The following is a 26833-nucleotide window of genomic DNA, read 5'->3' on the forward strand; positions in this document are numbered from 1 at the left end:
TTACAGACCAGATTAAAACGTTACAGGCTGAATTATTCTATGAACTTAAACTAGCGGCGGATTTGAGAGTCTCTGGTAAGCTGTTTCAGACGTCCGGTGCACGGTAACAGGAGGAGCGACCGGGTTATTTGAACCTTGGGACCGTGAGCAGTCTTCTGGAGTCAGATCTCCGGTGATGAGTGCTGCTTGTGGTAGGGGTGGGTAGATTGCACAGAAAGTATTTCATGGCAAGACAGGAAAAAATGTGCTTTGCGCCTGAATTAGTGCGCCAATCTAGTTCTTGGAGTATTTCGCAGTGATGTATGTTACATTGTAGCACGAAGCACCGTTTTGCGTTGTAGAGGGTGTCAAGTTTGCTATGGTTAATTTGCGGTGCTGTCCCATACGCTATGCTCCCAAATCTAGCATTGACATGCGCGTCTATTGCGCGATGCACTTTGACCGGCGAGTTTAGGGAGGATTTGTTCCTGTAAAGTACACCTAGTTTGGCATAGGTTTTAGATGTCAGAATATCAATATGCAATCCAAATGTTAAATAGGAGTCAAGCTATATGCCCAGATATGTAAAACTAGTGACGGACTAGAGTGGTGTTAGAGTTGGTTCTGATCTGTAGCTGTGTCGTTGTTAGCTTTAAAAATTTAGCCTTTGTCCCAAATACCATTGTTACCGTTTTGTCAGTGTTTTAAAACAGTCTGTTTTGGGAAATCCAGTATTCGTCTTGAAAAGTCAGGCTGAAGTATGTGTCCAATGTCACTGAGGTTAAGCTGTGTGCATATAAAATTGTCCTCACCATACATGTGCATTGAAGCTCCCTTAGTAGATCATTAATGAAGACAAAGATGAGGGGCGCACGAACAGCCTTGCGGGGGACCCCACAGGTGACATCCAAGGGGTTGGAGTTAGAGCCTGAGACACATATTGGGATCTACCCGATAGGTAGTAGTGAAACCCAGTTTAAAGTGTTCCCGTATTCCAGAGCACTGGAGCATGTTTAACAAGATGACAACATGATTGGCAGTATCAAAATCCTTTGTAAAATCTAGCAATATTGCACAAGCTTGTTGTCCCAGTTGCACTGCACACGGGATCTCATTGCAAACTTTTAGGAGGTAGTTACCGTGGAGTGGTTTGGGCGAAAGCCAGATTGGAGTTGGTTAAGGAAATTTGTCTTGGTGTAGTAATTGTGTGTGCGCCTGCTCACCAGCCCTTGCTGGATGAAGGCCTCTTCAACGATCTTCCAGGTAGTGAGGTTACACGCCTGCGCCTCTCCTCCACGGTGCTCCCGATTTCTGATTTCATGAACCCATTTTACTTTTCGGTTTGGTCTTTCAATTTCCCTTGGGATCCAGTCAAATACTAACTTTGTTCAACTGGTGTTCTGTATCTATATCTTGTAAATGTCTATATTGGTTTAACTGTATGTCCTACGTCAGTGGTGGACAAAGTGGGGGGGTGCTGGATTTGTCTGACGGGGGGGGGGGAGCGCGGGGGGTTGCAGAGGTCCCGCGCTCTTCCCTGAGGCATTTAAATTAAATGCCGGGGGGATCGCGTGAGGCCCCTGCAACTCAAAAACTTACCTGGACTCTGCCAGCGTCACTCGTGTCCATGGCAACGCGGCGTTAAATGATGTGACGTCACACGCGTCGGAGAAGGAGGCTCAGAACGGAGTGGAGCGGGGGGGGGGGGAGCAAAGAAGGTCTGCGCGCCCCTGTCCTACGTCATGCCTCATTACCTGGATTAGCTCGGCATTTGGCTTTGGTTAGTTTTTCCTCTGTTTCACAGAAGGGATCTGATGACACTGAGCAGATGCCTTTTCACACACAGGAATGTAACGTCTCATCCTTCATATATTGTTTATATTCATAAAAACGCTCCCATTTATATTTTAATAAGGGCTCTTTTTTTTTTAAGTCTGAATCCTGGGCTGGGGTCGGTTTATTTTTATCCTCCTATTAGTAGTATGTATTTGCATTATTAGTCATATTTTTATTTGTATCTTTTATATGTGTTTAGGTATTTTCATTAACAGTATTGATATTTTGCTCATTTATTATTTGGATGCGTTACTTTTAAAGTCTTGTTTATTTTTCTCAATTTTAAATATTTTTTTTGCTTTTCAAGCAGTCCGGTCTTTTCATCTTTTTACAACCGTAAACTCTTTGGAGCAGGCTTTTCCTTCCGATTATCTCAGTTTGTCTTGAGATACGTACTTTTTTGCTATACAATATTGTCTCAGTTTTTGCGGCTGCAACCTTGGGCTCAGCTACACCTAGTTGAGTGAAGTATGGAAGGATAGTAATGCAGACTTGGCGCTTTCTCTGACCCATTTTACAGCCGAGATCTGCTCCCACAATTCAGATGTTTCCTCTCTCCTTCTCCATCCCTCTCTCTCCTTCTCCACCCCTCTCTCTCCTTCTCCACCCCTCTCTCTCCCTCTCTACCTCGCTCTTTCTCACTGTGTTTTCAGGGCAGTTACTACATTTTGTGGTTTCTGCTTGGTGGGGGTGGGAGGGGGGTGGGGGATATTGCAAGCTTCCTCTTCTTTCTTTTTTTTTCTTCTTTCCACTTTGCTAAAGAAACTCCCCGGCCAGTTCTTTTTATATATATATTTTTACATTTCCCGGTGACACCACCATGTCTGCCGTGCAGCAGAAAGGGAGAGGGGCGTGAGCGATGCTGCAAAGCGCAGGGGCGAGATGCTGAAGCAGATTTTCCGAAGTAAACCCAGGATGAGAGAGGCAAGTTCTGATCTCTCTGAGGGGCATCTGTCCGGGTGCGGATCAGACCTCCGTGGGCCAGCTAGGAGTCCTCATACTGAAACCATGCTCGCTAACTTGTTGGTGACCAGTGATTGTAACGACTTTATAATCATTACGGTGCATTCCCTCCTAGGGCCGACGTCTGATTCATACTAGTTGGGGAAGTTGAAGTATTTGTAAATGTTACATTTTTTTTTAAGTGCTAGCCCCTGCCAAATGCCCAGGATGGTTGATGTGATCTTTAGCTAGTCTCCCTCTCTTTGTGGTAATACTGTTTTGTTCGTGAACTGCTGCCCAGGCAGGAAAGTGTTAATCCAGCGCCCCACACGTTTTCGATATTTTATTTGACTAGTGATGAAGGGAGGAAAAACCCTGTAATAATTACCAGATAACGTTTCAATTAAACTGAGCTAAAGGTAATATCAGCCGACTTGTTTGCACACACAAGTGGCATTTTGTACTTGAAGTGGGATTGGATCTTTCTAAACAAACAGATTTACGCTGAAGGTGTGATCGAGGCAGGGCTCCCAGTCCTTAAGGGCCACCAAACGGGCAGGTATTAGGGATATTCCTGCTTCAGCACAGGTGGCTCAGTCAAAGATTGAGCCATCTGTGCTGAAGCAGGGATATCCTTAAAACCTGACCTGTTGATGGCCCTTGAAGACTGGAGTTGGCCACTCCTGTCGCATTGGCTGCCGGCCAAGAAGTTTACAGTGTCCTCGCTGAGTGATGTTACAGTTTGCAGCAAATCTCATTCACACTGCACCTGTATGTTGTCTCCTCTTCCCTCATAACAGGCAAAGCCGGAAATATCCTTGGTAGAGAGGGAATTTTCCCTTTTGTGGCAGGTAGGACATGATGGTGATGGAGGCAGGAAGGGCTGAAGTGAGAGCCGTTTTATTTTCTAAGTTATTGTAGGAAAAGGAGAAGTGTGTGTGTGTGTGTGTCCTTACAGAGCTGCCGTATAATAGTGAGAGCGCGGAGAGACGAACTGCAGGGTTCACTTTGGGCTCATTAGACGGGTGCTTAGCTAGCAGAGGAAGGTGCATGGCATTAATCGGCACCCTGAAACACCGCGATGAGACACTGCCCACCTCCAGAAAAGCCTCATCAGCCTGCGCTCCAACAATGCAGAGACTGGGGGATTTCACACAAGGTTATTTCTCCATCTCAACCCTACATTAGCCTGTATTGGCTGTTTTTCACACACACAGTGCAGCGTTTTATTTTGATGTATTGTCAGTTTATGTATTGTGTAATTTTTGATAGAAAATTTAACAATTTTGCACTCTAACAACGATAAAGATAGCTTTGTTATAATCTCCAGTAAATAATAAAACAAATCCAAACCCTGGTGCCTACAAGGGGCCGAGGATTTTTAATTCCATGAATGTCCGCTTGCGAAATCCCTTGGTCGTTTGAAAAGATTTGGAGGGTTTAAATAGCGCCTTCTCGCTACAAACTAGCGGGGTAAATCTATGCTCTTCTTCACCACAGCCGCTCTCTACTCTGAGCAATACAGCGGCAATGTGTACACGGCGAGGATCACTCAGGAGGGGGGGCGGCCCTGTCAGTCGGGTTGACGGGAGCGTTAAAGTTTCTCCCACAGGGTGTGTGTGTGTGTGTGTGTGTGTGTGTGTGTGTGTGTGTGTGTGTGTGCGCAGAACGGGGTGTCCTGATTGGTTAATGACATATTCCGGTCCCCTGAGATAGCACTGCAAGGTGGAGGGAGGGGGAGGACGTTTAGTATAGACTGCTACACTTTTGAGGTTGCTTTCAGTTTCCGTAGATAAGACGGAGAGTGCGTTTAAGGGGGTCAGATATGGCTGTGTGATTGGGGTGTCTGTGCATCTCACCGTGGCGCACACAGGTCTGCCTGGCTCCCCTCTCTGCCCACCTATGCGGGTGCGGGGTGTCATGGCAAAGGAGGCCAGACTCCCTGGGATCTGGCCATTCCTTTCTCTCTGGCTGCAGAAGAAGCAGCGGGACAAGGTTCGCTGCCCTCCTCTGCAGGACACCGACCACCTCAACAACTTGGTCAGTAGCAGCGCAGGCACTGGAGAGGGAAGGGGGGGGGGGAGGGGAGGGAGAGGTGCTGCATCTACTTTTCGGGAACCCATTGAGAGGAGAGAAGTGTTTCTCCTGTGACGAAAAAGCGTTTAGGTTAATTGTGTTGGGTTGATGTCAGACCACTTCCTGTGCTGATGAGGTGTGTGTGTGTGTGTGTCTTGCTTAAAAAAATACTTATTAGTATTATTTTTATTTGTGAAGTGCCAGTTTATTTCCTTCTCCTATTTTCACATAATTCTGAACGTGTATAGAGTGAGCCACAGTATAAACTAAACATCATGATAACAGATGATAGGCCTACTTGGTTAAAGGAAACCGACATAATAAAGAACATGGTGAAGTCAAAGCTCGCCATGTCCTCTGAGGTCTAAGCTATTTTATGTAATCTACAGAGATTCTTCCCTTTGTTTTTCTGATGTAGAAAGGTTCGCAGAGCTGCTTGTACTGTATGGATTTTTTCTGGGGTGGGTGCATTAAAAACACAGGTCCTGTTTCTAGATTTTTGATTTAACAATAAACCTTTCAGCGACTGTTTTAATTTAGTTCTATATATCTCACAGTAGACGTCATGAGGAGGAAGACCAACCCTGTCACTGTTAGAGAGGCCCTGCAAAACGGTTCATTCAGCCGTTAACATTGCGCATGGCTGATACTCGGTGCCACTGTATTAACACACAAATTCCCAGCAAGCTCTATCCCCAACACCCACCACATCATGTACATATTATTATATAGTCTGTATTAAGATATAATTATATATTTATATATATTAATATATCATTAGATATTTATGTCTAAAAGAGTGCTACGGAGCGTGGCCAATGTATACAAACAAAAGGCAGGGGGGCCCCAAATGCTACACCCAATTGACAAAACATATAAAGTAATAAGTATACAGTTCAAATACTTCAATAATATTATTGAAGTATTTAAACTTTGTACTTATTACTTTATATGTTTTGTCGATTGGATGTAGCATTGGGCCCCCCTGCCTTTTGTCTGTGCCACTGTCATGATAGAGGGGGTTTGGCCCGGGATTAAAGGGGTTACACCCTATTTGGCCACCCCCTACTCTCACTTGGGAAGCAAGGGGTTAATTGGACTGAGGTCCAGTAATGTGTTTTTACCTTGCTTCAGCATCCTAATGTATATTCCCCTGTAAAAATGTATTGTTTCTGTTCCAGTGTTTGCCCCAACACATACACTGGGATTGATGCGGGAGGCTTAAGGGGTTAATGAGCTGTAGTTTAGAAAAATACAAATATGTGGGGTCTTTTCAGAAATATCTGGGCTTCAACAGGCTTGATTGAAGTTGGGTGTGAAAAGTACAGAGGGGGTTTAGTGTACAGTATGTTAATACCTAAGTTGCAGGCCAAGGGTATATTGCTGTTAGAGACAGCTAGGACCCAGTCTGGAGCATTGGGTGTGAAATATAGCACCTGTGACAAACATTCCCTAGACAGGGGCCCAGCTTCAAAGCCTTTCTTGACAAGGTGTTTTATGGGGGCCAGGGGTGCGGTTACAGAAGGCGATATCAGAATGAGTGACCTTATTAAATATAAGAATACCATGAGATGTCCTCGGCTGAACATGCTAAAAATGACATGTGTGTAACCGGGGGACCGAGCCGCAAATAACGATTACAGACACATGATGTGTGGTCCTAAGAGGAGACAGATACTAATATCTCTCTTAATGTTAGTATTACACAGTAATATTTAGTCTCATTGGGAGCGTCATGCGTGCCGGAATGTATTAATATGACTCGCGTGCCAGTAAGAACTACTGAACTGAAGTTATGAAGTTACTTACATAGGAAAAGCAGTTTTTTAAACGTCCTTGGGTGGGAGGTGTTTTACTCTGGGGAAAACTGTCAAACCTCACCACTGATTTATGAGAGGGGCTGGGTTTAGGTTGTGTTCAAAGGGAAATAATTGTATAAGAACCAGGCTCAGCCTATGGCTATTGTCTTTCATGTCTTTCGTGATATTCAAGATTGCTGTATGAACTGCCAGTCAAGATATGACTGTTTCATCATTTCCATCTTAAGTGAGTTTCTATATTTTGTCTGTTATTTGTATAATCTCGTGTGTTCACCTTTTTCAAGGAATAAATTATATTTTATCATATCTAAGCCTCGTTCAGTTCAACCCAGTTATATTTTTGGTGTGTATTATTAATAGCCTGTCACAGAGTTACCGTCACAGCCACTATACACAATGGTGCAGCCATGTTGAGGGGTCGTCTGAACTTGTGGTTTCCTCCCATCAGGATCAGGTGGTGGTGAATGAGATTCCCATTACACATCACGTGAAGGAGGGCTCCGAAAAGGCCGAACCCTCACATTTCGTGCTTCAAAAGGTGCTCGGACAGGGCTCCTTCGGGAAGGTGAGTGCAACCTCCCGGAATAACCTCCTCTCGGCCTCCCGGAATACCCCCCCCCCCCCCCTCTCCGCCTCCCTTTATCGCCCCTCTCCTGCTCTTTTTTTTTCTTCACTCTGCCTCTCACCCTTTCTATTTCTCTGATGCCCCCGCTTTCTCTTTCTCCCCTCGCTTTCTCTTTCTCCCCTCGCTTTCTCTTTCTCCCCTCGCTTTCTCTTTCTCCCCTCGCTTTCTCTTTCTCCCCTCGCTTTCTCTTTCTCCCCTCGCTTTCTCTTTCTCCCCTCGCTTTCTCTTTCTCCCCTCGCTTTCTCTTTCTCCCCTCGCTTTCTCTTTCTCCCCTCGCTTTCTCTTTCTCCCCTCGCTTTCTCTTTCTCCCCTCGCTTTCTCTTTCTCCCCTCGCTTTCTCTTTCTCCCCTCGCTTTCTCCCCTCGCTTTCTCTTTCTCCCCCCGCTTTCTCTTTCTCCCCCCGCTTTCTCCCCTCGCTTTCTCTTTCTCCCCTCGCTTTCTCTTTCTCCCCTCGCTTTCTCTTTCTCCCCTCGCTTTCTCTTTCTCCCCTCGCTTTCTCTTTCTCCCCCCGCTTTCTCTTTCTCCCCCCGCTTTCTCTTTCTCCCCCCGCTTTCTCTTTCTCCCCCCGCTTTCTCTTTCTCCCCCCGCTTTCTCTTTCTCCCCCCGCTTTCTCTTTCTCCCCCCGCTTTCTCTTTCTCCCCCCGCTTTCTCTTTCTCCCCCCGCTTTCTCTTTCTCCCCCCGCTTTCTCTTTCTCCCCCCGCTTTCTCTTTCTCCCCCCGCTTTCTCTTTCTCCCCCCGCTTACTCTTTCTCCCCTCGCTTTCTCCCCTCCGTGCAGGTTTTCCTGGTAAGGAAGATTACTCCACCTGACAATGGACAGCTGTATGCCATGAAAGTGCTGAAGAAAGCCACCCTGAAAGGTAGGGAGCATAGAGGCAAGATCGCCGTGAGTGCGGGAGACTATACATATGGATGTTATCACAGCTCATATTCGGTGGTGTGTGTGTGTGTGTGTATATGTAAGCAGGAGAAAAACACTAGGAGCACAGCAATGAAAAAACGAGAACTGGAGGCCAAGTGAAAAAATAACAAAAATTTAATTGGACATTTAACTATTTAAGAGAAACCTCTAACGCGTTTCTCGCATGGTGCGCTTTATCAAAGATGCCTCTCGTTGTCTCTCCCAGCCTCTCGTTGTCTCTCCCAGCCTCTCGACGTCTCTCCCTGCCTCTCGACGTCTCTCCCTGCCTCTCGACGTCTCTCCCTGCCTCTCGCCGTCTCTCCCTGCCTCTCGCCGTCTCTCCCTGCCTCTCGCCGTCTCTCCCTGCCTCTCGCCGTCTCTCCCTGCCTCTCGCCGTCTCTCCCTGCCTCTCGACGTCTCTCCCTGCCTCTCGACGTCTCTCCCTGCCTCTCGACGTTTCTCCCTGCTTCTCGCCGTCTTTCCCAGCCTCTCGTTGTCTCTCCCAGCCTCTCGTTGTCTCTCCCTGCCTCTCCCAGCCTCTCGCCGTCTCTCCCTGCCTCTCGTTGTCTCTCCCTGCCTCTCGCCGTCTCTCCCTGCCTCTTGCCTGTTTCTCGCCGTCTCTCCCTGCCTCTCGCCTGTTTCTCGCCGTCTCTCCCTGCCTCTCGCCGTCTCTCCCTGCCTCTCGCCTGTTTCTCGCCGTCTCTCCCTGCCTCTCGCCGTCTCTCCCTGCCTCTTGCCTGTTTCTCGCCGTCTCTCCCTGCCTCTCGCCTGTTTCTCGCCGTCTCTCCCTGCCTCTCGCCGTCTCTCCCTGCCTCTCGCCTGTTTCTCGCCGTCTCTCCCTGCCTCTCGCCGTCTCTCCCTGCCTTTCGCCGTCTCTCGCCGTCTCTCCCTGCCTCTCGCCTGTTTCTCGCCGTCTCTCCCAGCCTCTCGTTGTGTCTCCGTGCAGTGCGCGACCGTGCCCGGACCAAGATGGAGCGCGATATTCTGGCTGACGTGAACCACCCGTTTGTGGTGAAGCTGCACTACGGTGAGTGTGAGCGGGGGAAAACTGACCCGCAAGGCTGGGCCTTAACCCGGTCACTCAACACTTAGGCCTCGCTCAGACAGAACGCGATGCGACGTGCGCGCGCATTCGCCACTTTCGCTGTGTTCTGTGGGAGTTCTAAACAGAAAACGACCCCCCGGCGGCGAAGTGCAGCGCTGTCACGGCCGCAGCTCGAGCGTTCACCTGAAGTGGAAATTTCAAGCAGTAGCCGTGTCACGTGCACCTCGCGTCACGTGCACCTCGCGTTACGTGCACCTCGCCAGCCAATCAGAAACACACACACTTTTTTTTTTTTTAAAGTTACGCCCGAATTGCGTCAGTCTGTCTGCTGGGGATGTCCACACATCGCCCAGCAGACAGAGGCTCGCGGATGCGCGTCCGTGTAGCAGCCTGTTTGATCGAGGCCTTAGGCTGCGGCCAAGGTGCCGCTGAGCGGGAGGGCGCTCACGCTGGCCGCGATGAAACACATTGTGGCAATGTGTGTGGCCTGCGTGAGCGAGCGCCTGAGCATGCGCGGCGCTTAGTTGCTTGCCAAGCAAGCAAATTTGAATTTGCTGCTTGCGCGCCTGCACGCTCAGCGCCACCCTGGCCGCAGCCTAACTCTGCGTGTTGTGAATATATTGCTAAGCAGTGTGTTGCGGATATATTGTAGGATGTGGCGGGTATATATTGCTTTGCTGGGCGTTGCAAATATATTGCTCTGCAGTGCGTTGTGGATATATTGCGGGATGTGGCGGATATATTGCTCTGCAGTGCGTTGTGGATATATTGCTCTGCGGAGCGTTGTGGATATATTGCTCTGCAGTGCGTTGTGGATATATTGCTCTGCGGGGTGTTGTGGGGATATTGCTCTGCGGGGCGTTGTGGATATATTGCTCTGCAGTGCGTTGTGGATATATTGCTCTGCGGGGTGTTGTGGGGATATTGCTCTGCGGGGCGTTGTGGGGATATTGCTCTGCGGGGCGTTGTGGGGATATTGCTCTGCGGGGCGTTGTGGGGATATTGCTCTGCGGGGCGTTGTGGGGATATTGCTCTGCGGGGCGTTGTGGGGATATTGCTCTGCGGGGCGTTGTGGGGATATTGCTCTGTGGAGCGTTGTGGATATATTGCTCTGCGGGGCGTTGTGGATATATTGCTCTGCAGTGCGTTGTGGATATATTGCTCTGCGGGGTGTTGTGGGGATATTGCTCTGCGGGGCGTTGTGGGGATATTGCTCTGCGGGGCGTTGTGGATATATTGCTCTGCGGGGCGTTGTGGGGATATTGCTCTGCGGGGCGTTGTGGGGATATTGCTCTGCGGGGCGTTGTGGGGATATTGCTCTGCGGGGCATTGTGGGGATATTGCTCTGCGGGGCGTTGTGGGGATATTGCTCTGCGGAGCGTTGTGGATATATTGCTCTGCGGGGCGTTGTGGATATATTGCTCTGCAGTGCGTTGTGGATATATTGCTCTGCGGGGTGTTGTGGGGATATTGCTCTGCGGGGCGTTGTGGGGATATTGCTCTGCGGGGCGTTGTGGATATATTGCTCTGCAGTGCGTTGTGGATATATTGCTCTGCGGGGCGTTGTGGGGATATTGCTCTGCGGGGCGTTGTGGGGATATTGCTCTGCGGGGCGTTGTGGGGATATTGCTCTGCGGGGCGTTGTGGGGATATTGCTCTGCGGGGCGTTGTGGGGATATTGCTCTGCGGGGCGTTGTGGGGATATTGCTCTGCGGGGCGTTGTGGGGATATTGCTCTGCGGGGCGTTGTGGGGATATTGCTCTGCGGGACGTTGTGGGGATATTGCTCTGCGGGGCGTTGTGGGGATATTGCTCTGCGGGGCGTTGTGGGGATATTGCTCTGCGGGGCGTTGTGGGGATATTGCTCTGCGGGGCGTTGTGGAGATATTGCTCTGCGGGGCGTTGTGGAGATATTGCTCTGCGGGGCGTTGTGGAGATATTGCTCTGCGGGGCGTTGTGGAGATATTGCTCTGCGGGGCGTTGTGGAGATATTGCTCTGCGGGGCGTTGTGGAGATATTGCTCTGCGGGGCGTTGTGGAGATATTGCTCTGCGGGGCGTTGTGGAGATATTGCTCTGCGGGGCGTTGTGGGGATATTGCTCTGCGGGGCGTTGTGGAGATATTGCTCTGCGGGGCGTTGTGGAGATATTGCTCTGCGGGGCGTTGTGGAGATATTGCTCTGCGGGGCGTTGTGGGGATATTGCTCTGCGGGGCGTTGTGGGGATATTGCTCTGCGGGGCGTTGTGGAGATATTGCTCTGCGGGGCGTTGTGGAGATATTGCTCTGCGGGGCGTTGTGGAGATATTGCTCTGCGGGGCGTTGTGGAGATATTGCTCTGCGGGGCGTTGTGGAGATATTGCTCTGCGGGGCGTTGTGGAGATATTGCTCTGCGGGGCGTTGTGGAGATATTGCTCTGCGGGGCGTTGTGGAGATATTGCTCTGCGGGGCGTTGTGGGGATATTGCTCTGCGGGGCGTTGTGGAGATATTGCTCTGCGGGGCGTTGTGGAGATATTGCTCTGCGGGGCGTTGTGGAGATATTGCTCTGCGGGGCGTTGTGGGGATATTGCTCTGCGGGGCGTTGTGGGGATATTGCTCTGCGGGGCGTTGTGGGGATATTGCTCTGCGGGGCGTTGTGGGGATATTGCTCTGCGGGGCGTTGTGGGGATATTGCTCTGCGGGGCGTTGTGGGGATATTGCTCTGCGGGGCGTTGTGGGGATATTGCTCTGCGGGGCGTTGTGGATATATTGCTCTGCAGTGCGTTGTGGATATATTGCTCTGCAGTGCGTTGTGGATATATTGCTCTGCGGGGTGTTGTGGGGATATTGCTCTGCGGGGCGTTGTGGGGATATTGCTCTGCGGGGCGTTGTGGATATATTGCTCTGCAGTGCGTTGTGGATATATTGCTCTGCGGGGCGTTGTGGGGATATTGCTCTGCGGGGCGTTGTGGGGATATTGCTCTGCGGGGCGTTGTGGGGATATTGCTCTGCGGGGCGTTGTGGGGATATTGCTCTGCGGGGCGTTGTGGGGATATTGCTCTGCGGGGCGTTGTGGGGATATTGCTCTGCGGGGCGTTGTGGGGATATTGCTCTGCGGGGCGTTGTGGGGATATTGCTCTGCGGGACGTTGTGGGGATATTGCTCTGCGGGGCGTTGTGGGGATATTGCTCTGCGGGGCGTTGTGGGGATATTGCTCTGCGGGGCGTTGTGGGGATATTGCTCTGCGGGGCGTTGTGGAGATATTGCTCTGCGGGGCGTTGTGGAGATATTGCTCTGCGGGGCGTTGTGGAGATATTGCTCTGCGGGGCGTTGTGGAGATATTGCTCTGCGGGGCGTTGTGGAGATATTGCTCTGCGGGGCGTTGTGGAGATATTGCTCTGCGGGGCGTTGTGGAGATATTGCTCTGCGGGGCGTTGTGGAGATATTGCTCTGCGGGGCGTTGTGGGGATATTGCTCTGCGGGGCGTTGTGGAGATATTGCTCTGCGGGGCGTTGTGGAGATATTGCTCTGCGGGGCGTTGTGGAGATATTGCTCTGCGGGGCGTTGTGGGGATATTGCTCTGCGGGGCGTTGTGGATATATTGCTCTGCGGGGCGTTGTGGAGATATTGCTCTGCGGGGCGTTGTGGAGATATTGCTCTGCGGGGCGTTGTGGAGATATTGCTCTGCGGGGCGTTGTGGATATATTGCTCTGCAGTGCGTTGTGGATATATTGCTCTGCGGGGCGTTGTGGGGATATTGCTCTGCGGGGCGTTGTGGGGATATTGCTCTGCGGGGCGTTGTGGGGATATTGCTCTGCGGGGCGTTGTGGGGATATTGCTCTGCGGGGCGTTGTGGGGATATTGCTCTGCGGGGCGTTGTGGGGATATTGCTCTGCGGGGCGTTGTGGGGATATTGCTCTGCGGGGCGTTGTGGGGATATTGCTCTGCGGGACGTTGTGGGGATATTGCTCTGCGGGGCGTTGTGGGGATATTGCTCTGCGGGGCGTTGTGGGGATATTGCTCTGCGGGGCGTTGTGGGGATATTGCTCTGCGGGGCGTTGTGGAGATATTGCTCTGCGGGGCGTTGTGGGGATATTGCTCTGCGGGGCGTTGTGGAGATATTGCTCTGCGGGGCGTTGTGGAGATATTGCTCTGCGGGGCGTTGTGGGGATATTGCTCTGCGGGGCGTTGTGGAGATATTGCTCTGCGGGGCGTTGTGGAGATATTGCTCTGCGGGGCGTTGTGGAGATATTGCTCTGCGGGGCGTTGTGGGGATATTGCTCTGCGGGGCGTTGTGGATATATTGCTCTGCGGGGCGTTGTGGGGATATTGCTCTGCGGGGCGTTGTGGGGATATTGCTCTGCGGGGCATCCCTGTCCCACTTCTTTTCTCTCTCTGGTAATGCTGTTTTCCTTGCAGCGTTCCAAACAGAGGGGAAGCTCTACCTGATCCTGGACTTCTTGCGGGGAGGAGACCTCTTCACGCGCCTCTCCAAGGAGGTCAGTCTGGGAGATGTCTCTGTGCCCAGCTCTGCCTCCTCTTTGGTCTCGTCTACATCTGGGCTGGTTGGGTGCTCAGTCTCTTCACTCTCTCTTTTTGCTTCTCTCTGTATCGTCCCCTATTTTTACCCCAGACCCCCTTTCATGTCTCTCCCCCTCATCTCTCTGTAACCCCGTCTCTCTCATCTACCTCTGTGTCACCCCATGTCTCTTTTCTCTACCCCATGCGTCTCTCCTTTCTCTCCCCCGCATCTCTCCTTTCCTTTCTCTTCCCCGCGTCTCTCCTTTCCTTTCTCTCCCCCGCGTCTCTCCTTTCCTTTCTCTCTCCCGCGCCTCTCCTTTCCTTTCTCTCTCCCGCATCTCTCCTTTCCTTTCTCTCTCCCACGTCTCTCCTTTCCTTTCTCTCCCCCGCGTCTCTCCTTTCCTTTCTCTCTCCCGCGTCTCTCCTCTCCTTTCTCTTCCCCGCGTCTCTCCTTTCCTTTCTCTCCCCCGCGTCTCTCCTTTCCTTTCTCTCTCCCGAGTCTCTCCTTTCCTTTCTCTCCCCCGCGTCTCTCCTTTCCTTTCTCTCTCCCGCGTCTCTCCTTTCCTTTCTCTCCCCCGCGTCTCTCCTTTCCTTTCTCTCTCCCGCGTCTCTCCTCTCCTTTCTCTCCCCCGCGTCTCTCCTTTCCTTTCTCTCTCCCGCGTCTCTCCTTTCTCTCCCCCGCGTCTCTCCTTTCCTTTCTCTCCCCCGCGTCTCTCCTTTCCTTTCTCTCTCCCGCGTCTCTCCTTTCCTTTCTCTCTCCCGCGTCTCTCCTTTCCTTTCTCTCTCCCGCGTCTCTCCTTTCCTTTCTCTCTCCCGCGTCTCTCCTTTCCTTTCTCTCTCCCGCGTCTCTCCTTTCTCTCCCCCGCGTCTCTCCTTTCCTTTCTCTCCCCCGCGTCTCTCCTTTCTCTCCCCGCGTCTCTCCTTTCCTTTCTCTCCCCCGCGTCTCTCCTTTCCTTTCTCTCTCCCGCGTCTCTCCTTTCCTTTCTCTCTCCCGCGTCTCTCCTTTCCTTTCTCTCTCCCGCGTCTCTCCTTTCCTTTCTCTCTCCCGCGTCTCTCCTTTCTCTCCCCCGCGTCTCTCCTTTCCTTTCTCTCCCCCGCGTCTCTCCTTTCTCTCCCCCGCGTCTCTCCTTTCCTTTCTCTCCCCCGCGTCTCTCCTTTCTCTCCCCCGCGTCTCTCCTTTCCTTTCTCTCCCCCGCGTCTCTCCTTTCTCTCCCCCGCGTCTCTCCTTTCCTTTCTCTCCCCCGCGTCTCTCCTTTCCTTTCTCTCCCTCGCGTCTCTCCTTTCCTTTCTCTCTCCCGAGTCTCTCCTTTCCTTTCTCTCCCCCGCGTCTCTCCTTTCCTTTCTCTCTCCCGCGTCTCTCCTTTCCTTTCTCTCTCCCGCGTCTCTCCTTTCCTTTCTCTCTCCCGCGTCTCTCCTCTCCTTTCTCTCCCCCGCGTCTCTCCTTTCCTTTCTCTCTCCCGCGTCTCTCCTTTCTCTCCCCCGCGTCTCTCCTTTCCTTTCTCTCCCCCGCGTCTCTCCTTTCCTTTCTCTCTCCCGCGTCTCTCCTTTCCTTTCTCTCTCCCGCGTCTCTCCTTTCCTTTCTCTCTCCCGCGTCTCTCCTTTCCTTTCTCTCTCCCGCGTCTCTCCTTTCCTTTCTCTCTCCCGCGTCTCTCCTTTCCTTTCTCTCTCCCGCGTCTCTCCTTTCCTTTCTCTCCCCCGCGTCTCTCCTTTCTCTCCCCCGCGTCTCTCCTTTCCTTTCTCTCCCCCGCGTCTCTCCTTTCTCTCCCCCGCGTCTCTCCTTTCCTTTCTCTCCCCCGCGTCTCTCCTTTCCTTTCTCTCTCCCGCGTCTCTCCTTTCTCTCCCCCGCGTCTCTCCTTTCCTTTCTCTCCCCCGCGTCTCTCCTTTCTCTCCCCCGCGTCTCTCCTTTCCTTTCTCTCCCCCGCGTCTCTCCTTTCTCTCCCCGCGTCTCTCCTTTCCTTTCTCTCCCCCACGTCTCTCCTTTCCTTTCTCTCCCCCGCGTCTCTCCTTTCTCTCCCCCGCGTCTCTCCTTTCTCTCCCCCGCGTCTCTCCTTTCCTTTCTCTCCCCGCGTCTCTCCTTTCTCTCCCCCGCGTCTCTCCTTTCCTTTCTCTCCCCGCGTCTCTCCTTTCTCTCCCCCGCGTCTCTCCTTTCCTTTCTCTCCCCCGCATCTCTCCTTTCCTTTCTCTCCCCCGCGTCTCTCCTTTCCTTTCTCTCCCCCGCGTCTCTCCTTTCTCTCCCCCGCGTCTCTCCTTTCCTTTCTCTCCCCCGCGTCTCTCCTTTCTCTCCCCCGCGTCTCTCCTTTCCTTTCTCTCCCCCGCGTCTCTCCTTTCCTTTCTCTCCCCCGCGTCTCTCCTTTCCTTTCTCTCTCCCGCGTCTCTCCTTTCCTTTCTCTCTCCCGCGTCTCTCCTTTCCTTTCTCTCTCCCGCGTCTCTCCTTTCCTTTCTCTCTCCCGCGTCTCTCCTTTCCTTTCTCTCTCCCGCGTCTCTCCTTTCCTTTCTCTCTCCCGCGTCTCTCCTTTCTCTCCCCGCGTCTCTCCTTTCCTTTCTCTCCCCCACGTCTCTCCTTTCCTTTCTCTCCCCCGCGTCTCTCCTTTCTCTCCCCCGCGTCTCTCCTTTCCTTTCTCTCCCCCGCGTCTCTCCTTTCCTTTCTCTCCCCCGCGTCTCTCCTTTCCTTTCTCTCCCCCGCGTCTCTCCTTTCTCTCCCCCGCGTCTCTCCTTTCCTTTCTCTCCCCCGCGTCTCTCCTTTCCTTTCTCTCCCCCGCGTCTCTCCTTTCCTTTCTCTCCCCCGCGTCTCTCCTTTCCTTTCTCTCCCCCGCGTCTCTCCTTTCCTTTCTCTCTCCCGCGTCTCTCCTTTCCTTTCTCTCCCCCGCGTCTCTCCTTTCCTTTCTCTCCCCCGCGTCTCTCCTTTCCTTTCTCTCTCCCGCGTCTCTCCTTTCCTTTCTCTCCCCCGCGTCTCTCCTTTCCTTTCTCTCCCCCGCGTCTCTCCTTTCTCTCTCTCTCTCTCTCGCTCTCCCCCCATGCCTCTTTCTCTCTCCCCCGTGCCTCTTCCTTTCACCCACGTGTCTCTCCTCCCTCACAGGTGATGTTCACGGAGGAGGATGTGAAGTTTTACCTCGCAGAGCTTGCTCTGGGCCTCGATCACCTGCACAGCCTGGGAATCATCTACAGGGACCTGAAACCTGAAAAGTATGAGAGCCACACATGTTATTCCCCAGCTCTATCGCAATCTTCATGCATCATCGCCGTGCAGGCACAATACCGATACATTTCATACATGCATTTCAAACTCCAGCGGGGGTCCTTGCCTGAATAGTTTACACTGTAGGCAGAGAGAATCCGAGTTATACAGTGTGTGCGGAAGGGTTATGCCCGGGGACAGTAGGTGTGAGTTCTGGTTTATGTACAGTAGCATTTCCCCCCCCCCCGGTGTGACAGTGACACTCTTTTTTTTCTTCTCTTTCTTTGTTTGTTTTCTTCTCTTTCTTTGTTTGCAGCATTCTCCTGGATGAAGAGGGTCACATTAAGCTGACCGGTAAGTCCACTCCCCCTCCCCCCCTCACTTTGTGCTGAGGGTCCCTCTAAATGTGCGGCCACACAGACCATAACACTGTTTGTTGATACATTCCCTAACTAGCTGCCAGTTATCCACCAGTCTCTGCTATCCTAACATGTGGCTGTCTGACTTCCTTATTTAGCACATTGTGTCTGTGTGTCTGTGTGTCTGTGTGTCTGTGTGTCTGTGTGTCTGTGTGTCTGTGTGTCTGTGTGTCTGTGTGTCTGTGTGTCTGCCTGTGGGTATCTGTCTTAGTCTGTGTGTGCCTATCTGTGGGTGTGTATAGCTTAGTGTGTATCTAATATTTATATCTATCTCTATGTATCTTTGTGTGTGTGTTTGTATCTACCTATGTGTATGTGTATAATCCTTCATATCAGTCTATCTACCTTTCTGTGCGTGTGTCTGTGTGCCTCGGTGTATGGTTACACTGTCCCTGTGACCCTCTCTCTTCCCATGTGCCCCCTGGTCAGATTTTGGGCTCAGTAAGGAGGCGATAGACCATGAGAAGAAGGCGTACTCATTCTGCGGGACGGTGGAATACATGGCCCCCGAGGTGGTGAACCGGCAGGGACACACACACAGCGCAGACTGGTGGTCTTACGGCGTGCTCATGGTAACTCTGAGTGGGGCTTATCCAGGGGTAACCCAACTCCTGCTGCCTCACTGGGTGTGGGCCCCCCGGCAGCAATGAAGTAGTTTAAAGCAGCGGTGACTAAAATGAAGTGTAGAACCTGCCTTTGGAGTGGTTGAGATTGGCTTTTTGTGTAGAAGTTCAGTCCCCAGCATTGTAAGCGCTGAGAAACCGAGGTTTGTACTCGGAAACCTCTCTGTGCCAATTCATTTTTCATTGTTATTTGTATAGTTTATGTGAGATGGGAGATTCCTAAACCCCCCACCAAAAAAAAAATCTGTTTCTACCTCAATTCTGCAATAAGTAATACACAGCGTCACAGATCCTATCCCATCCCCAATGCCTAATAATCTCATAACCAAGTGGCGTTTGTGAGTACGTTTTTATTAATGTGACGCCAACATTTCTTACACAATCTAGTATTTTATTTTAATGTGCACAAGTGTCTGAACTCTTCCTGTGCGATCCTGCTCGAATGTAGTCTTTAATAATAATGCCCGCCACCATTTTAAAGTAGTCTCCCCCCCCCCCCCCCACCTACTCAGATGTTTTCTACAGATGTGTAACCCCAGAATATGTCTTCTCCCCCACCGTTTTGTATTATTATTATTATTATGTCTGCCCTCCAATCCTGGTTTTCACTGGCCAATAGAAAGTGTAATGTTATCGGAGGATAATGGCAGCTTCCTATTGGATGACCCCAGTGCCAATCATTTATTTATTTTTTAAGATTTTTAATTTTACCTGCTCATAAAAAGCTAAATCTGTGTGGGGGGGGTTGGGGTGCTCCCGCGAGCTAGGAATAGCACGGGGGGGGGGGGGGGGGGGGGGGGGGCTTCAACGTACCAAGATCCTCCGGCTCTGTTTATGCAGAACAGATCCTGGTGTGATTTCTGCTTTAAAGTTGTATGGTGGCTACAAAGCATCCTCTGCTGCCACCTGGTGGTGATCCTGACCTTTACAGCAATATTACCCAGGCGTCCTTGTGCTAAACTCAAGGCTATTCGTCAAACTCCGTTCCGGTATATCGCTCCCGAACAGGAGTGAGCTGGCATCCAAGTCAATGCGTGGTAATGCCCTTGTGGGGGCATTAACCTGTGACGGAGCTTGAGGAATCTGGGGGAAAGGGCTTAAGCATTGAGCAGCACATGGACTAATAACTTTAAATAGCAATTTTCTACCAATGGGGCACAAAGCTCCCAGCAATGATCTAGGATAGTACAAGTCATTCGGAAGTGAGCAGGGCAGGGAGGAGCTGGTCCATCTTGGTAACACGCGTGTCTGCTTCCATGTTTGCAGTTTGAAATGTTGACGGGATCGCTGCCGTTCCACGGGAAAGATCGCAAAGAAACCATGACTCTCATTCTAAAGTAAGAGTCACGGGAGGGGAGGGACAGGGGCTGAAACTTAAACTCTGCATCTACAAGCACCTCTCACTGCCAAGCTGTGTATTATACACTGGACAGGGGCTGAAACTTAAACTCTGCATCTACAAGCACCTCGCACTGCCAAGCTGTGTATTATACACAGGACAGGGGGTCCTCCCTCACCGCACGGCTAAACTTTGTATTATACACAGGGCAGGCGCACCTCTCACTGCCAAGCTGTGTATTATACACAGGACAGGGGGTCCTCCCTCACCGCACTGCTAAACTTTGTATTATACACAGGGCAGGCGCACCTCTCACTGCCAAGCTGTGTATTATACACAGGACAGGGGGTCCTCCCTCACCGCACTGCTAAACTTTGTATTATACACAGGGCAGGCGCACCTCTCACTGCCAAGCTGTGTATTATACACAGGACAGGGGGTCCTCCCTCACCGCACGGCTAAACTTTGTATTATACACAGGGCAGGGGGTCCTCCCTCACAGCACTGCTAAACTTTGTATTATACACAGGGCAGGGGGTCCTCCCTCACCGCACTGCTAAACTTTGTATTATACACAGGGCAGGCGCACCTCTCACTGCCAAGCTGTGTATTATACACAGGACAGGGGGTCCTCCCTCACCGCACTGCTAAACTTTGTATTATACACAGGGCAGGCGCACCTCTCACTGCCAAGCTGTGTATTATACACAGGACAGGGGGTCCTCCCTCACCGCACTGCTAAACTTTGTATTATACACAGGGCAGGCGCACCTCTCACTGCCAAGCTGTGTATTATACACAGGACAGGGGGTCCTCCCTCACCGCACGGCTAAACTTTGTATTATACACAGGGCAGGGGGTCCTCCCTCACCGCACTGCTAAACTTTGTATTATACACAGGGCAGGCGCACCTCTCACTGCCAAGCTGTGTATTATACACAGGACAGGGGGTCCTCCCTCACCGCACGGCTAAACTTTGTATTATACACAGGGCAGGCGCACCTCTCACTGCCAAGCTGTGTATTATACACAGGACAGGGGGTCCTCCCTCACCGCACTGCTAAACTTTGTATTATACACAGGGCAGGCGCACCTCTCACTGCCAAGCTGTGTATTATACACAGGACAGGGGGTCCTCCCTCACCGCACTGCTAAACTTTGTATTATACACAGGGCAGGCGCACCTCTCACTGCCAAGCTGTGTATTATACACAGGACAGGGGGTCCTCCCTCACCGCACTGCTAAACTTTGTATTATACACAGGGCAGGCGCACCTCTCACTGCCAAGCTGTGTATTATACACAGGACAGGGGGTCCTCCCTCACCGCACTGCTAAACTTTGTATTATACACAGGGCAGGCGCACCTCTCACTGCCAAGCTGTGTATTATACACAGGACAGGGGGTCCTCCCTCACTGCACTGCTAAACTGTGTATTATACACAGGGCAGGCGCACCTCTCACTGCCAAGCTGTGTATTATACACAGGACAGGGGGCCCTCCCTCACCGCACGGCTAAACTTTGTATTATACACAGGGCAGGCGCACCTCTCACTGCCAAGCTGTGTATTATACACAGGACAGGGGGCCCTCCCTCACCGCACGGCTAAACTTTGTATTATACACAGGGCAGGCGCACCTCTCACTGCCAAGCTGTGTATTATACACAGGACAGGGGGCCCTCCCTCACCGCACGGCTAAACTTTGTATTATACACAGGGCAGGCGCACCTCTCACTGCCAAGCTGTGTATTATACACAGGACAGGGGGTCCTCCCTCACCGCACGGCTAAACTTTGTATTATACACAGGGCAGGCGCACCTCTCACTGCCAAGCTGTGTATTATACACTGGACAGGGGGTCCTCACACTACTAAACTGTGTATTATACACAGGGCGATTTTCCTTAGTGACATAGCAATAACATTTATGCTGTGACATGGTATATAGTTGTAAACATAAGTAGCTATGTGGTATTATACCCATTACTGAATAGTTGTTACAGGCATACCCCGGTTTATGGACACTCACTTTAAGTACACTCGCGAGTAAGTACATATTGCTCAATAGGCAAACGGCAGCTCACGCATGTACCTGTCAGCACGTCCTGAACAGCAATACCGGCTCCCTACCTGTACTGAAGCTGTGCGCAAGCGGGGAGACTATAGAGCCTGTTACACATGCGATATTTACATCAGTTATGCACGTATAGGACGATTGCAGTACAGTACATGCATCGATAAGTGGGGAAAAGGTAGTGCTTCACTTTAAGTACATTATCGCTTTACATACATGCTCCGGTCCCATTGCGTACGTTAATGCGGGGTGTGTCTGTGTGTGTGTGTTTTTCCTGGGATCTATCATACATATTGTATAATTATACCTATATTTATATTATAATTGATAGATTATCCTTACCCCAGATTTCCCTCTACTATAGACTCCACTATGGGGGATTTTACATATATTTTTTGCATTGTGTAGTTAGATTTTTTTTGATGTAATAACATTTTTATTATTTTTGGTTTTAAAATATTCTGATCCTGTTGGTCACTAGACTGATTTACAGAGAAACGATCTGATGAACCACTGTTGTCCGATATAATTCTTCCTAGCATTGAGTGCAATTAAGTGGGGAATCTTTTGATCCTACTTGGATCAATTCTGTTGTCGTTATTTACCTCCATGCACCCGCTATACTAAAACTACAAGGACTTGATCTAAAGTGAGCGGTCTGATCAATCTGTTTTCTGCTAATCTGTGAGGTTATACACAGGACAGGCACCCCTCACACTGCTAATCTGTGTTATACACAGGACAGGCACACCTCACACTGCTAATCTGTGTGTTATACACAGGACTGGTTCTCCTCACACTGCTAATCTGTGTTATACACAGGACTGGTACCCCTCACACTGCTAATCTGTGTGTTATACACAGGACTGGCACACCTCACACTGCTAATCTGTGTGTTATACACAGGACTGGCACCCCTCACACTGCTAATCTGTGAGGTTATACACAGGACTGGCACCCCTCACACTGCCCTCTCTCTCCCTCTCAGGGCCAAACTGGGGATGCCACAGTTTCTCAGCAGCGAGGCGCAGGGTTTGCTACGCGCTCTCTTCAAGAGGAATCCCACTAACCGGTTAGGTGAGTGATCGCTCCTCACACTGCCACATTCACAGGCTCTGCAACCCGCACCCGCTGCCTGCTATGAATGGGCGCGTTGTTGTATTCTGCACCAGGTCCTAGAAGGGCCATTTAAACAAAAAAAAAAAACTCCTTCATGGTTGAATGATGTGAAATAGTATTTAGCAAGGCCCCCCGATGGGGACGCGTACGTCTGACGTCACTTCCACGTGACGTGGGCTCAGGGTTGAGGTGTGTGCGTGCGTTGGTGCAGTCAGAGCGCTTGGGGAGACTGCGTCCAGGGGCAGCACAGCGCTCTGACACAAAACTATGTTAATCAATTTGCTGATAAGAGCTTCTACCAAATAGAGAGCTAGTATTATACTATATACAGAGAGAGAGAGAGTACTGGTAACTATATACATGGATGCCGTTGGATCTAATAATCATTATTAAAGTAATATGGATGCAGGACTGCATGGAGAGCCAAGAGAGGGCGTGTTTCACCTCAATTAACTATATAGGTGCCTAACAGCATAACTTTTTGTTGTGGGGCATTAGCCTCACCCACTAAATAGTGTGAAAAGTTATCAATTACAGGCTAAATATAGTATTGTGCCTATTCTCTCTCTGCCAAACACTTTGGTAGTAAATGTAGTACTCCTGTAAACAATTAAATAGGAGCTAATAAAACGGCTGAAGCAAAACATGTTTTCTCCACCACGAGACGCCTTCTCCCTGTTAAGTGCAATTCCACCTGTAATCAGACAGGCTGCTAATAAAGTATATAATGTATTACTTGTGGTGCACTAAATACGTCAAGGCGTCCTATTCAAGCATGCTTAAAAGGATTATTTTTCTTTACCGTTGATGTGAAATAATGCTGTATTTCTATATTCTGTCCACTTTTCTTCCCGGTCTTATTTTTACCAGTGCCGTGTTTTTCAGGATCTGCCACAGACGGCGCGGAGGAGATTAAACGCCATCCCTTCTTCTCCACCATTGACTGGAACGTAAGTGTCGCAGTGCACACAACTGCCGGGTAGTGTAATCCGGTCAAACTTCGGGGTACAGTCATTATCCGATGACAACCAGTTTGTGCTTCACACGGAACAAGTGACATTTTTACTTGAAGTGGCTAGAGGAGGTTTCACTGTGAGGTTAATGACCCCACTAAGTGGTGTGTGTTCTTTTTATTTGCCTCCTGGGACTTGGCGCTTTTTAAAGGCACGCAGCAACATAGACGGCGGCCATGTTTAATGCGTGATGACGTTTGACGTGGATGAGTGAACGCTGCTAAAATCCACAATATATCCATGTGATCCAAATAATCCATGTATGAACATATGCATTAAAGGAGCAATCCAAGGCAGCATATTTTTTTATTATAGAATTGAAGCAGAGGGTCTCTGTAGCTGAACCCCCTTAATTTCAGCTCCGGGAATGGCTACCTATGCTACTTCCGGATAAGCTCACCTCTGAAGTAGGTGCCGGTAGCAGCTCCAGCTTAGCAAGCAGGGCTTTAAAGTTTAAAGCTCCTGCGGCACATGGGCCAATAGGATGCCGCACTGATGATGTCATGGCTTCCTATTGGTCCGCAGGGCGGCCAATGCTGGAAGAGCTGGCATATTGAGAACCCTGGTAGCCGAGGAGAGAGAGAGACACATATGTACATACACACATACACACACACCCTCACACACACCCTCACACACACACACACCCCCTCACACACACACACCCTCACACACACACACACCCACACACACACACACACCCTCACACACACACACCCTCAAGTGTGTCATATACTGTATTGGATAGAATTGACTTGCAGCCCGTCTAACACATCAAGTCCCGATAGGGGTGTGCTGCCTCTGGAGATCCTTGAGCAAACTGTACCGGCTCCTGCTTCTCTTTGAGCAGCACAAACCTCACAGGCAGGCGCTGCCCCTGTTTTGCTTGTGTGTTCTCGGGGAACCAAGGTGTTACAATGCGCTCACCTGCGTGGCTCCCCCTTCTGTGTCCTTCAGAAGCTGTACCGTCGGGAGCTTAACCCCCCCTTTAAACCCGCAATCGCTCAGCCAGACGACACCTATTACTTTGACACAGAGTTCACTTCTCGTACCCCAAAAGGTTGGTATTGGTGTGGGGGGAGGGGGGGCGCACAGAGGGTCTCATACCGACTGACTCCCCTATTTCTCCCTCTTCCCCCCCCCCCCCCCCCTCCTGTTCTTCACAGATTCCCCGGGGATCCCTCCCAGTGCTGGAGCTCACCAGCTTTTCCGGGGATTTAGCTTTGTGGCTCCGGTATTGGGGGAGGAAGATGGAAGAGCGGTGCCGGCGGCGGGGCCCCCTGTACTGTCGGTGGTAAAGGTGTGTGTGTGTGTGTGTGTGTGTGTGTGTATAATGTGTATCTGTGTGGTGGTTTGTAGTGTATGCATTCATGGGTCCTGCTGCCATTGAAATAGTATAATTTTGGTAAAGTATTGTTCTCATTCTGTATTGGAGGGTTAAGCAGGACAGCTCTGCACATTTCCGGGCACACGGCATTCACAGAGACAGATCTTCTGATATCCAGCCCCCACATGTTCGGGACGCGTTGTAGGGTTAAAACTGGAGTTTACACGAACTCCACGTGTAAGGGAGTTAGACGTTCTGTATGTGCTACTAGGTGGCTCTGGCAGTTTATTGTGTTATAATGCATATTAATCGGTCACTGCAGGACCTGTGTCAAAGGGTGGCTTATTGGGTGGGTCGCGCAGAGCTGTGCGCGCGTGTCCGCTCTTGTGACGAGTAAACAATCCCTGACTATGAGTGACGCTGTGACTCCTCTTGTGAAGCTTCACAGTAAAACCGTGCTGTTCAGCGACCTGTACTGCGTGAAGGAAACCATCGGCTTGGGCTCGTACTCTGTCTGCAAGCGCTGCATCCACAAGGGCACCAGCACGGAGTATGCCGTGAAGGTGAGGAGACTCGGGGTGGACCTTTCCATTGCCACAGGAAGCTTCAGGACAGGGCACCGGGCTGCGGGACCCTGTGAGGAGCAATGCACCGCAGGCCTCCCATAGGGGAGAGGAGCTTCTATTCAGCCGGAAGCGGTGACGGAGGTTTCAGTCACCGGCGGCAGTGACGGAGGTTTCATTCACCGGCGGCAGTGAAAGGTTTAACGCAGGGGCTCTCAACTCCAGTCCTCAAGGGCCACCAACAGGTCGGGTTTCAAGGATATCCCAGCTTCAGTGCAATTGAGCCACCTGTGCTGAAGCAGGGATATCCCTATTACCTGACCTGTTTTGGTGGCCCTTGATGACTGGAGTTAGCCACCCCCTGGGGTAATGGGTTTAACACCTCACGTCTTCTCTTCCCCTGGCTGCAGGTGATAGACAAGACCAAGAGAGACCCCGCAGAGGAGATCGAGATCTTGCGGAGATACGGGCAGCACCCCAACATCATCACGCTGAAAGATGTAAGTGTTGGGGGGGAGAGGGATGGCCGCTCGTGAGGTGTAACATGTGTCCCGTGACTGCCCCCTGCAGGTTATAAGGAAACACGCATACTGTTTGTTGCTTGTACCTTTTTAACCCCTTCAGGGCCAGGCGGTACAGAGCCATGTAATAATTGATCGAGTAACACTCAAGAGCATGGCAGTGCGAGGGTTAATAAATGTGCTGTGCGCCGGACGCTGATTTGGTCCCTTCGGCAGGTGTACGAGGAGAGGACCAGCGTCCACGTAGTGACCGAGCTGATGCGAGGAGGGGAACTGTTGGACCGGATCCTGCGGCAGAAATTCTTCTCTGAGAGAGAAGCCAGCGCGGTGCTTCTCACCATTTGCAAGACTGTGGAGTATCTGCACTCCCAGGGGGTAAGCGCTCAGGACAGAAATACCCCACACCGGCACAGGCAGGGCCTTCTGTAGCAAGGCAGCGCGCAGGCGCAGGCAGGACCTTCTGTAGCAAGGCAGCGCGCAGGCAGGACCTTCTGTAGCAAGGCAGCGCGCAGGCAGGACCTTCTGTAGCAAGGCAGCGCGCAGGCAGGACCTTCTGTAGCAAGGCAGCGCGCAGGCAGGACCTTCTGTAGCAAGGCAGCGCGCAGGCAGGACCTTCTGTAGCAAGGCAGCGCGCAGGCGCAGGCAGGACCTTCTGTAGCAAGGCAGCGCGCAGGCGCAGGCAGGACCTTCTGTAGCAAGGCAGCGCGCAGGCAGGACCTTCTGTAGCAAGGCAGCGCGCAGGCAGGACCCTCTGTAGCAAGGCAGCGCGCAGGCAGGACCCTCTGTAGCAAGGCAGCGCGCAGGCGCAGGCAGGACCTTCTGTAGCAAGGCAGCGCGCAGGCAGGACCCTCTAGCAAGGCAGCGCGCAGGCGCAGGCAGGACCTTCTGCAGCAAGGCAGCGCGCAGGCGCAGGCAGGACCCTCTGTAGCAAGGCAGCGCG

The 26833-nt window shown here is 51.4% G+C and overlaps 1 protein-coding gene across 1 annotated transcript in view; it reads left to right on the top strand.

Moving 5' to 3' along the window:
• LOC142498028 (ribosomal protein S6 kinase 2 beta-like) overlaps window positions 1-26322 on the top strand; it is a 61828-nt gene extending 35506 nt beyond the window's left edge. Inside the window, exons 3-17 of the mRNA XM_075606536.1 lie at window positions 7102-7218; window positions 8056-8137; window positions 9125-9205; window positions 13618-13697; window positions 16796-16902; window positions 17211-17248; window positions 17743-17885; window positions 19203-19273; window positions 22339-22427; window positions 23355-23419; window positions 24440-24542; window positions 24649-24782; window positions 25250-25372; window positions 25783-25872; window positions 26110-26322. Coding sequence (XP_075462651.1) covers window positions 7102-7218; window positions 8056-8137; window positions 9125-9205; window positions 13618-13697; window positions 16796-16902; window positions 17211-17248; window positions 17743-17885; window positions 19203-19273; window positions 22339-22427; window positions 23355-23419; window positions 24440-24542; window positions 24649-24782; window positions 25250-25372; window positions 25783-25872; window positions 26110-26322 — 1536 coding nt within the window. The remainder of the gene's footprint in view (window positions 1-7101; window positions 7219-8055; window positions 8138-9124; window positions 9206-13617; window positions 13698-16795; window positions 16903-17210; window positions 17249-17742; window positions 17886-19202; window positions 19274-22338; window positions 22428-23354; window positions 23420-24439; window positions 24543-24648; window positions 24783-25249; window positions 25373-25782; window positions 25873-26109) is intronic.
• The last annotated feature ends 511 nt before the right edge of the window (window positions 26323-26833 follow it).

This window comes from Ascaphus truei, chromosome 6, assembly GCF_040206685.1.
Source record: "Ascaphus truei isolate aAscTru1 chromosome 6, aAscTru1.hap1, whole genome shotgun sequence".
NCBI classification, from domain to species: domain Eukaryota; kingdom Metazoa; phylum Chordata; class Amphibia; order Anura; family Ascaphidae; genus Ascaphus; species Ascaphus truei.